Source organism: Mastomys coucha, unplaced genomic scaffold, assembly GCF_008632895.1.
Source record: "Mastomys coucha isolate ucsf_1 unplaced genomic scaffold, UCSF_Mcou_1 pScaffold16, whole genome shotgun sequence".
In the NCBI taxonomy this organism is placed as follows: domain Eukaryota; kingdom Metazoa; phylum Chordata; class Mammalia; order Rodentia; family Muridae; genus Mastomys; species Mastomys coucha.
Genome location: NW_022196898.1, coordinates 70,085,412 through 70,097,679, shown reverse-complemented (window position 1 = coordinate 70,097,679; position 12,268 = coordinate 70,085,412). Strand labels below are relative to the sequence as shown.

The 12,268-nt window shown below is 45.6% G+C and overlaps 1 protein-coding gene across 1 annotated transcript in view; it reads right to left on the bottom strand.

Annotated features, from left to right (window-relative positions):
* Bcar3 (BCAR3 adaptor protein, NSP family member) overlaps nucleotides 1-12,268 on the bottom strand; it is a 114,039-nt gene that overhangs the window by 98,557 nt on the left and 3,214 nt on the right. Inside the window, exon 2 of the mRNA XM_031375333.1 lies at nucleotides 8,122-8,449. Within this exon, the coding sequence (XP_031231193.1) occupies nucleotides 8,122-8,438 (317 nt within the window). The 5' untranslated portion in view covers nucleotides 8,439-8,449. The remainder of the gene's footprint in view (nucleotides 1-8,121; nucleotides 8,450-12,268) is intronic.

Genomic DNA, 12,268 nt, shown 5'->3' with positions numbered 1-12,268 from the left:
CCTACAAACCACAAGAAACTCAAGAAGAAGAAAGACCAAAATGTGGACATTTCATTCCTTCTTAAAAGAAATCTAAACTCTTTAGCCAAGGTCTGGATCAGTACTGTCCAGTGAAAACACCACGTGTATCGCATAGGTAATTGAAAGTTTCCTAATAGTTAAGTTAAAAAAAAAATCAGCAGGTAGAATTAATTTTAGTAGTATTTTTATTTAGCCCATTCAAAGATGCTACCTTTCAATACATGGTAACATAAAAACTACTAGGTGAAGTATTTTATGTTTTCTTTAAGTTTCTAATTCTAAGTGTTCCCTTCCTAGAGAAGCTGCCACCACCTACCTACGCCAGGATCCTCTGATGGTATACACCTGATACGACTTCCTTTTGTACTTCCTTTGTATCAGTGCATTTGTCCCAGGACCCCTAAACTGAGTGCTCCCTAAGGACAGGAGCCACATCTATTTCATTCTCCACTGGGCACCCATCCCCAACACAATACCTCTAATGAAAAACAGCTTAATGAAAATGCACAGATGAATAACAGCAGACTAACATTAAGTACAAGAACAATCAGGCAGGGGCTGCTTCCATCTACTGGGGACAGCCAGGTCCTGTTTAAGGTATGGATGCAATGATATGCTCATATTCTATACCCTGTATGACTGTTATACCCTCAAACAGGGAGTATTAGCTGAGGCATGCTCCTGTAAGACAATGGAATCCTGGCAGACACCATCAATATGTGGGAAACTTTCTCCCACTTCTAGCTGCAGGCAAGGGACGTGATCTCTGGTTACACAGGGGGATTAGGAGCCTCCCTGCTCTGCCTTCCAGGAGGAAGGAAGGAAATTAACCAGCCTGAGCCCCTCCTCCTCCATACTGGCTTTGAGCTACCCAGTAAGAATGTGCTAACTCAGAAGAGTAAAAAGGTGTACCCAGTACCAGGTCTGACTGCTGGAATCTATGTCAAGATCCCTGGCAGCTTTTTTTTTTTTTTTAATATTTATTTATTATATGTAAGTACACTGTAGCTGTCCTCAGACACACCAGAAGAGGGTATCAGATCTCATTACAGATGGTTGTGAGCCACCATGTGGTTGCTGGGATTTGAACTCAGGACCTTTGGAAGAGCAGTCACTGCTCTTAACCGCTGAGCCATCTCTGCAGCCCTCTGGCAGCTTTCATAGGCAGGGTAACATAAACTTCCCAGGGATCCTCAGGGTCAGGTGTCCCAGGAGAGCTGAGCCGCCAAGGAACTGACTGCTAGTGATTAGGTGAGAGCTAAGAGCAAAATCTGTGAGCTACTCAAAGCAGGTGCCCAATGGGTGGCCCAGGCTTTACAGCTAGAATGTTGATGTTTGGGGACATGTTTGGGGACCAATTAACCATCACAGCATGCCCCAGGGTGGATTTTTTCAAACCGATTTCATAATTTAAAGTTTCCTCCAGTCACACGGCTAATACAGGTCAGAAGTATCTATCTGAACAGAGGCCTCTAGCTCATCCCTGTTAGGGGTTATTCTGACCACAAGAGTCACTCTGATCTGATAATCTGTTTGTGGGGAATCTGGAACTATAGCTGTCACGGGCTAGAAGGTTCCTTAGTCCTCCATAGTTTATGCATATAAGTGCAACCCTTCAGCAAGACAATATGAGCTTGTCTTTGGGGCACCTAAAGAGGGAGAGCTTGGTATTCTGCTTCCAGCTCTATAAGGCTAGACTGACTGATGACTGTTACAGCCTGCGGAATGGCTGTGACCCCAGGGAATCACCCAGTCCAGGTCCCTGGAAGACAATTTCTCTCCCCAGGGAACAAGAGCAACTAGGAATTCTCTGGTGTGCATATCCTGGCCAGGCTGGGATGGCTGACAGATTCATTAGCATAGCTGTGGATCTATTTACAACGTGCCTTAGCAGATACTGTGAGAGATAAACAACTAAGAGTAAAGCCTGGTCCTTCCCAAGTAGCATGGGTGAGGCTGGAAAAGGCCAGAGTCAGAGCAGGTCTGCCTTGGGGGAGGGGGTGAGACCTAAGAAGCCCCACCAGATAAGGACTGCATTGTGTCACTCTCTGGATATTTTCTTGGTTGGCTTACAATCAGTTTAAAAAAAAAAAATCCTTTGCTTTCTCCCAGAACAGCTGGGAATGCACAGGTCCCAGCCCCTCAGTTTCTTGTCAGGACAGAACTTAGAACTACCGTTAGGCAGTTGATAGACCTCCAGGCAGCTCGTTCTCTGATCTCCATCAAGATACAAGTTAGGGGACCAGGCTCACCACCTCTGACCCAGCTGCTCCTAGCCTCAGCACACCGGGGACTAGCAGAGCCAGGCCATGTACCATTTCTGGGCCGAGAGTAGCCCATCCACAACAGCTGTATTGACCCACATCCAGGAGGCACCTCCAGATGTTAGTAAAACTCCACCCACTGGCTATTCCTCTCTAGAGACATTCTTATGCTTAGAACTGTTAAAAAGTCAACATTACTCTTGTCATCTTACGAAAGGACCTCTTATTAAATAGCATCTATATTAATCTACTAAATATATTTTTAAAACTCAAAATCCAGTTTTTCCTCTGTATATGGAAAGTGAGCAACCTGTGGGTGTGACAGGCGTAAGCTATAGACACCTGCATGTGGCCCCTTGCACTGAAGATTGTCTTTGAAACTTCAGGTACCTTTGAAAGGAAAGGCTGGTTTACTGGCATGTCTGGGGGCAGCATCTTGCTTTGCCAAGGAGAAAGCCGTAGTTGGAGAATATTTCAGACGAGGCACTGATAGCCCAAGTCAGGTGTTTGAAATGATTTTTAGAGAAAAATCTACATGAATCCCGGGCTTAATCCCCTCCACTCCACCTCTCTAAAGAGCTGTGGTGGCAGTGGGTTAGTCTCTGCCTGGGCAAGCAAGCTGGTTTTCAGCAGGAATCATGGTGCCGATTTGGCGGCCACTGTCAGTGACAACACTTGTGCCGAGTCAGTCACGATCCTTCATGCGAACTCATGAAACCCCACATTGTCCAGCCACATGTGCCCACAGCACAAGACGGGGAAGGAATTAGTCCCTCACAGCTGTTCCCAGGAATGTATGCCTCCACAAACCCACAGGCAGGAAAAAGGGCCCATGCCCTGGTCTCTAAGCTATCCTGGCAACACAGACATCCCCACAGGAACTGGGCTGCTCTCAGCTCAAGGAGAGTTCTAGATCTAAATACAAATCCATCCATGAAGACAAATGAATCAAAGGGACAACAACCTAATGATGCTAATGTCAAAGGAAATCCTGTCTGCAGGCCTCTTGGAGAAGCCTGGCTGTGCATCTGGAACAAAGGCTCCCCTGTGACATCAAGCGGCAGGCTTATACTCTCTGGCTTCTGGCTTTGGCCATTTTTCAAAACCACAAGTACATCCAAGGGCAGCCAAGACAACAAGAAAGCTAAGAGATACGGTCTACGAAAGAGAGGAGCAACTTCCCTTTTTCAGGCCGGCCTTCTGACTCTTGGCGACTGGGGCTCTATTCTCCCCAAAGCTGATGTCTGAGGTGTTAGGGTGTTAGATGGGAGACATCCCTCTTTCATTCAAGCAGGCAGTTCAGGGGTGCCGACAGCTGCACTGATGTCATGTCACAGGCTGAGGAGCACTGTGTCTGGAGAATGGCCAGCAAGCACCATCCCTTCTCCCCAAACTCAGTTACCCACTAGGGTATGCTCAGGTGCCTCAGTAGCTCTCAAGCCATTACCCTAACTAATGATGATGATGGCGGTGGTGATGTTGAGGAGGAGGGGAGGAAGAAGAGCAAGAGGAGGGCGAGATTTGTCACACCCTGTTCAGGGTTTTGATGTTCCAATAAGACTATGGATAAATGCTTTAAGATTTTTTTTGGTTTTGGTTTTGAAACAGGGTTTCTCTGTGTAGCTCTGACTGATTTGGAACTCAATCTATAGAACAGGCTGGCCTTGAACTTGGTGATGCACCTGCTGTACCACCAAGTCCTTTAAGATATTTTAAAGCTGTAAAATGTAAGAACTATAAATAACACCCTTATTCATAAAAGGGAGGATATGATATATGTAGCTATGTCAGCTTAAGAACTGTAAACTTTTAGGCCTCAAGGGAGACTCTGTCTACTTTGTTCAAGGCCTTTCACGGGACAGCTGTTCAATTCATTTTCAATTACAACAAAAGTCACAGTTCAATGATTAATAAGCTAAGCATGTTCTCTGTAAAAAGGGCAATTCTGTAACAGTCGTCCCCTCATCTTCCAATGATGTTTGAAATTACAGATGGTACTGGACCCTGCATGTGCTGCTCTGTCCTAGACACACAGAGTTGGTAAAGTATAATTTATAAATCAGTCATAGTAAGAGAATAACAGCAATATCAAATTATAACAAGCATAACCATGATAATAATAATAATAATAATAGTAATAATAATAATAATGATGATGTACAGTATACCTTGGCAACTCAACATACAACTTTTTTATTAAAAACTTTTTTGTTGTTGTCTTTGGTTTTTTGAGACAGGGTTTCTCTGTGTAGCCCTGGCTGTCCTGGAACTCACTCTGTAGACCAGGCTGGCCTCGAACTAAGAAATCCACTTGCTTCTGCCTCCCAAGTACTGGGATTAAAGGTGTGCGCCACCACTGCCCGCCTATTAAAAACTTTTAATCCTCACTTTTAAGAAGCCCTTTAGAGCTACTCTTTGGCATATCAGAATTGCCAGCACCACTACTCTTATATTTTGGTGCAATTATAAAGTCAAGCAACAGCTACCTGAACACAAACACCATACCATAACAGTCAAAATGGCTTCTAAGACACTAATTATGGAGGAAGGGGGTGGAGCATATATAGTTTGGGTACACTATACCAGGACATGATTCTTGCCCTGAGTGGAACAGACTGGAACATAGTGAGGTTTCTTCCTGCCACTCAATGACTCACACTGACAATTCATGAATTATTTCTAGAATGTTCCGTTTAATATTTTGGCTAGCAGCTGGTAGTGGGTAACTGAAGCTCCAGAAAGCAAAAGTTCAGATAAAGGATTTACAAGATGCGGAGGAGGCACTCGAACGGATCGTTGCCTTCTATGTGTAGGTGGCCTACACAGGAACAGGTAGTCTAGGATGTCCACAAGGACCTGCCATTGTCAACAAGCATGAGGAGACAGAGAGTTGACATGCTCTGCATCTAGCCAGGTTCCTGCGAACTGAAATGAACAGTGGGTGGCGGGTGTTTGCCTAGCTCCCTTCCACTCCAACCTGAGTCCGCTGCAAGAGTGCTGTAGCTTGCTGTGCATCTGTTGGGACACTTCCGGTAGAGCCTGTCTCTCCAGAGACTTGGGTTCTCATTGCTGCTCTAGCTCTAACCTCTCCTGTACAAGATCTTTTCTCATATCGTGGTTTATTTCAAAAGTGAAGGGGGGTAGTTCATTCTCTTACTGAAATATATTTAAAAGAAGAAAAAATATATATATTTGAACTCTTAAAAACCGAAAGTTTTTGTTTTTGTTTTTGTTTTTAAAGAAAACACATTGGAAAATGAATCTGTTGATAGTGAGTCTAAACTAGCCAGACTTCATGAGCCTTTGGCATATACCACACAGCCTTCCCACTCTGTGGGATTTGTGCGGGATATGCATGTGGTACTTCTTGTATTTATCTTAAATGATATTTTTTGAGTGAAGAAAAAAATATAAATTTTGATTAGTGAGGTCGTGAGCAGTAAACAAGCCATAGGTTGGCAGGACTTGTTAATTCTGCTGCAGCCAGGACTTCAAACTGAGGCCTCGCACCTACCCTCTGATAGGATCTCTTGCAGAGCTCTGACCTCTGTGCAAGTCAATTTTCCAATAAAAGAGCTTTGAACTCCGGGCAGGTTGGCAGTTTGGACTGTGGGTATTTATGAAGAATTTCCTGGAGATAGGAGGAGACGCCTCTGCCACCTCCAGCCCAGCAGCGCCACTCTCCAGTCCTCCCCTGTGCACGCTGGCATTCGATCAGGGGGGACCTCACGGCTTTAAGGTGTGGCTCTGTGCACTGTCTATGTCTGGCACCCAGTAGATACTTAGCTCAAGAAGAGATTAGTTAAGAAAATGTGCTACCCAGTAATAAGCCAGTGGTAACGGCCAGTTCGTCTGCATTTTTGCAGCCTGACACTGATTGGTGCTTGCTTCTAGAAGCCATCTTCTCCACCCTTGCCTACTGGATGCCAATGATGCCATAGGAACAAAAAGCATCCTCCCTCCCCCAACTCTAGATCTGTTCATTTCAGCAACAGGCTGCCTGAAAGCTCTTTAAGGCTAGGAAGCTACACATCTGCATTTCCCAGAGGTGGTTCCAGGCTCTCCAGTCCCCAGGATAAGCACCTGAGATCTGACCTTAGAAACACTTCAGGGTTTTCTAAATACTGTCCGTGGAGAATATCTGGGCTTCACCTGTTTCCCTCTTAGTTTCTTATTGTGAAACTAAAAACGATGTTTCACTCTTGTCTGCCTAACTCCCCCACCCCCAATTAACCAACTGTTCCCTTCTCAACCCACTCCAGTTATAGGTCACACAAGCTTTCTTTGGGGGTGTGCAAACGCATCAAACTCGCTCTCAGCTCTAGCTCTTTGATTTTGGAGAGCCTATGCTCATTAAGTAGTCATCTTAGATCCAAAATGATCACCTTTTTAAAGACCTTCACAAGTACAAATCACTAACTACCCATGCCCATAGGAACCAGCCCATCAACCTATTTCTTCTACAGCGTCTAGCATTCTTACTTAATTACTTGTATCTGACTGCTCACTGAAATGCAATTCAGAAAAGGAGTTGCTTCAGATGCAAAAGGACGAGAGCAGACTGCGGTAATGCTCTGGCTGACCAACGCTGGCCAACCCTTTAAATACTCAAAGGACTGGAGAGGGAGAATCTTCTACTAAAACCCAGGGGCCTAGAAAAAAAATCAATATACTTTAATGAACATTGGTGTTCAATACATAGATAGAACCAAAAAAGTAAGCCAGGATCAGAGTAGCTTCCCTTGCTATAAGGTCAAACGACAAGGAAGATAAGGGCAGAGACCGCCTTGCTCTGTACCTGATACCTGCACAGGTTGCCCATCTTCAGGGAAAGGAACATAGTCCCCAAACTGACCAAGAAGCAGAAGCCAACGGCAGCCCAGCCATGATGAGCCTGGCAGCGCTTGCAGCTGTGAGACCTACTTACCCAGAGCCCTGGCCCTCAGCGGGGGAAGTCAGTCCTCCCCAGCAATGTCACGAAGCTGACTTGGTAATGCGGCCACACAAAACATTTTATTTTGGCATATTGACAACTAAAGGAAATACGGATCCTAACTTATATATATATGCCTTGGCACTGCTACAGAATTAAAGACATAGTTCAGAATTCAGTATAATTTTCTTTAATGTGTTTTCTCTGAAGGATCTTATTGCAGCAAGTTAGGTTTTTTTTGGAAGGGGGGGTGGGTAGGGGCGTTTCAAGACAGGTTTCTCTGTGTAGCCCTGGCTGTCCTGGATCTGACTCTATAGACCAAGCTGGCCTCGCACTCAGAAATCCACCTGCCTCTGCCTCCCAAATGGTAGAATTAAAGGTGTGCGCCATCACCGCCAGCAGCAAGTTAGATTTTTAAATCTCAAATATTAGATGATAAGAAATTATTGTTTTAAAAAACATACTTATACTGTGGTCACATACACCTTAAATCAGAATCCTTATCCTTAAAAGGCACATGTGAAATATGTTTAGATTAAAATAAGTTTATTAGAAAATGAGACTTGCGGCTCCCTTCACTAATACTAAAGGTGGGGAGAGAGGGAGAAATAAAGGTAAATAGGACTGGCTGGATCAGCTGGTGATGGCTAAGGTGCAGGAATGACTTTACAGAGGCCTGGCTACGCTCTAGGGCTACGGATGCAGTTCAGTGGCCAAGTACTGGTCTCACGTACATAAAGCCTGGGGTCCTTCTGCCTATCCTTCCTTCTAGGGTCAAGGATACATATACCAGAAGGACAGAAGGACGAGAGAAAGGAAAGGTGGGACTCTTATAGCTTTGCGTACATTTACCATAAAGCCCTTGAGGAAGACAGTTTTCACTCAGGAAATGACAGGAGTTACCTGAAGGTGAAGCTCTCCCCTTTCCGATCTTGCGGTGGGTTTTCCTGGATGATGTCCTGGGTCAGAGGTGAGCTCTGTCGCGGAGACTTGGAGTGAGGGAGGGTGCCCATGTGACTGGCATTGTCACAGGACCGTATGGGGGGAGGGCCCTTTTTCTTCCGTGGAAGAGTGCCGTGTATGGACACGTCTTGATAGGCATCGGTTCGATGCTCAGCGAGAGGGGACTTGCTGCTCAAGAGGTCCATGGACGAGGCCAAGGGGAACTGGTGATTCACAGGCATGTTTCTGGGAAGGCTTGCAAATTTTCCCGCAGCCATGATTCTTAACTCTGAGGAAGGAAAAAGAGACGGAAGAACAAAGTTAAGGACAGATACAAGAAACTGGAAACAGTTATGAGACATCAAAAGGTAAATACTGTCTAAAGGCATCACTAGTAGACCCTCGTATGAATGGAGAGTTTATTTCTCCCTCTCCCTCTCCCCCTCCCCTGCCCCCACCCCTCCCCCTCCCCCTCTCCTTCAGGATTCTGTAGAGAAATTCAGCTGTATAGGCAGCAAATCCAAACAGGTGAACACAACCCCAGGTTGTTAGAGGCATGGGAGCCATTTTATTAATACTGAAGGGGAGGACACAATTAAAGGGGAAAGACTGTTACTGAAGGCAATAAACACCAGGAAAAAAATACTGCAAATTGTCAGATGACTGCTACACTCATCCACCACCCAGCAAATGATGAAACGGTCAGAGATGGTTGGAATTCTTTAGCTGCTGGAATTTCTGCAGTGCCAGACCAAAACTGTGCTACCCACAATGATAGGGCAGCCTTTCTAGCAGAGGCTTGAGGCTTATAAATAAATCGCTATACTCTAATTAACCAAGGCAGGGTCAAGGGTCAGGGGTCGGGGTGGCCCCTTCTTCCATGCATCAGCGGGCTCAGTTCCACCAGGAAGCCATCAGGTGGTAACACCCTATAGACTATTACCAACTGGAGCCTGCCAGCCAGCAGCAGGGGTAAGCAATGCCCACAGGTATGTGTAAAGTCAGGGAAGAAGAAAAAGGTTAGGGAGAGAGAATAAGAAAGTAGGGTCAGGACATAACGAAAGAGGGAGATGGCCAGGGAGATAGCAGGAGCAGCTCCAACAACTACTCCCAGGGGTAGCTGGCAGTCATTTGCCCTGAACCATGCTTAAACTCCAAACTAAAGTATAGTTTAACCCAAGCCAAATTATACAAGACCCATCAAGGCCAACATACACATCAAACAGAAGTCCTAGTTAAAAGAAAAAAAAAAAAGTAACAATTCTCTGGATAGCTAAAGTCCCAGACGATGCCCTACATTGCCTACCAGAGCCAGCTAGGGTCTGCACTTCACCATGGGACAGCCGAAGTCCACAGCCTGTTCTCAAACTCAGAGCGCCCATTCCTCAACCCACCAGCCTTTCCATTGCAATGATCAGGGGGAAAGAGCTTGAAGGGACAGCACCCCTGGCAGGGCTGGCTCTACTTGGGCATTGCAGACTCCGCTTACCCACCACTCTGTGAGCTCACAGAAGTGGCGGTGGGACAAAGAGTTGGCAGGGGAAACACGCTTTGTATTTGAAATCTACTGCTACACACATCTGAGAGGTGTATATGAGTGCTGGGAACTGGGTAGAATATACTCAAGAATATGGCCCTAACCCCGTCCTCTGTTCTTTGCCAGCCTTGGTAATTCAGAAGCTTGTCTGCCACACGTGAGACCACATAGAAAGCTTGGCTCACAAGGGATGTAGAAAAACAGGGTGGTGAGCCCTGGGAGGGGCCCTCCTGTCCTGGCCAGTTCCTGGCACTCTGTCAGCACTTACTCAATGTTAATCATTGTTATTTAAAGAAAAAGAAAAAAATCAAAATCTCCTAGCCCTCTACCTGACCACCAGTGATGTCACCAGTGACGTAAATCAACCAGCAGTCCCCAACCCCACTCCCACCCACCACCCATCCACACAGCTGTGAACTGCCTCTGTTGAAGCTATCATCAACCCTCCTTCCTCACTGACAGGCCTGCACAGTCTCGAAGAAACTGGTAGGGAGAGAGACACAGCGGACACCATTAGCGCCATGCAAAACATCTTCATGTGTGAAGGCCACGCTGTTGATCAAGACTATTTCCATGAGCCAAGGGGAGCAAAAGCGACTTTTAGCCCCAGTGACACTGGTTTCTCTGCACATCCAAGTTTGAGCTGGAGTTGAGTTTGAGGTTGCTCTCCTAAGACTCTAAAATGTCCTCTCGCATACCCCGAATCTCAACTTAATGATAACAAAGTCTGTTCAAGTCCTCTTTTCCTGCTTTTAATTTGTCAAACATTTAAGTACCACTGTATATAAGATACAGAGAGCTCCAACCTAGAACTCATAAATCGCAAAGCCCATGTTGGAAGGAACAACAGTTAACTCTGACAGAAAGTACCCCTAGAGATTGGAGAGAAGACAAGAGACAAATAAATATTGAATGTATCAGGGAACGTCCTCTAGGAGGACGATGGAACACCAGAGCCATAAAGGTACAGAGGCATCCCACACTGAGTACATATCAGGCCATGGCTTGTGGCTTGGGAAGTTGAGAAACATTTCCTGAAAAGACCTAGGCCTTAGGACAAGGACAAGGAGTCTTAAAGGCTCTGCCAAAAGCGTCTGGACTTGTCTGGTGAGTGCCAGGGAGACCTGTACGAGAGGGATGTGGTCTGGAACTTGGTAGGTGGCTCTGGTGATTCCGGAAAAGGAAGCCAGGAGCATCACTGGGACAGATGGCAGTAAACCATGAAGAACAATGAAGAGCTTCGTCCTCAGGAAGTGGCCAAGAGAAAGGACAGGACAGAGTGTAGAGTCGTTAGAGGCTCCAAGTTGGAAGGAAGGAAGGAAGGAAGGCATGGCTATGACCATGGGAAGACAGCATGATGCTATACACAAGAGGTTTCAGAAGGGATCCATGCAGGAGGAAAATAAGCTCACCAACTGGAACTGTGTGTGAGGTACCGGGGGACAGTTCAGTGTAGACAGAGGTTAGAGTCCATTATGTGAGACATGGTTCCAGAAGGAGCCATCAACACAACGGGCGTAAGCCAGGACACTTAGAAGTACCGTCTATGATAGCAGATATGAGAATATCTCCCGCACTACCAGAAACCAACAATAAAACATGAACTGCGTCCCTACCTCTCACCATGGCTGCCTCAAGCCTGTCGGGACCAAAGTAGAGAATAAGTTCTGAAAACACAAAAACCCATGGCTCAGCCTGGTTGCATGTAAGAATCCTATCGGGATTATTTACTGTGTGGCTCGACCACAGCCCAGATGCTAAAATCAGAATCTCTGTGGGTAGGACACCGCATCAGCATTTTTAAAGCTCTATGGCACTGCCCAGTCTGGACCCCGGATTGAAAAGACAGCATTGGGGATTCTCTTGGGTAGCAAGCATCTCTCACTTAAATTGTCTACCTGGGTAACAGAATCAAATGGTGCAAGGCCTCAAATATGACTGACACTGTGCTAGGTCTTCAAACAAAAACAAAAACAAAAACAAAAGCAAGAAAGCAATATGAGGTGATCTAGACCTTACCAGGTTAATATTTTATAGATGAAGCTTACAGTAAGAATAAATGTTGGGGGACTGAAGAGATGGCTCAGTAATTAAGAGCACTAGTGGGGCAGATCATGACTGTCTGTAACTCCAGTTCCAGGGGATCTGACACCTTCATACAGACATATATGCAGGCAAAACACCATTATGCACATAACAATTTTAAAAAATAATTATTTTTTTAAAAAAGAGTAAATGCTGGTAGTCCCATTTCATTCCCCAGTTCAGAGGAAATCATGTTCATTCACTTGACATACTTCCTGTGAGGGCTTCCAGTGCACTAAAAATGGGGCTATGATCTCAAGAAGCCTGAATTGAGGCACAGGGAGTCCAACAAAACCACTTAAAAAAACGACAATAAACCAGGCAACACCCAAGTTGTAAGTACCCTAAGGATTCCAAAACAGAACAGAACAAGGATGAAATGATAAATAAAAGAAGCTGGCTGGAGAAATAGATAACTTTATGATACTCAGGTCTGGGGGAAGGGTGTCTTTCTGAAGAGCATGAGATCTGAGGCGGGGGGGGGGG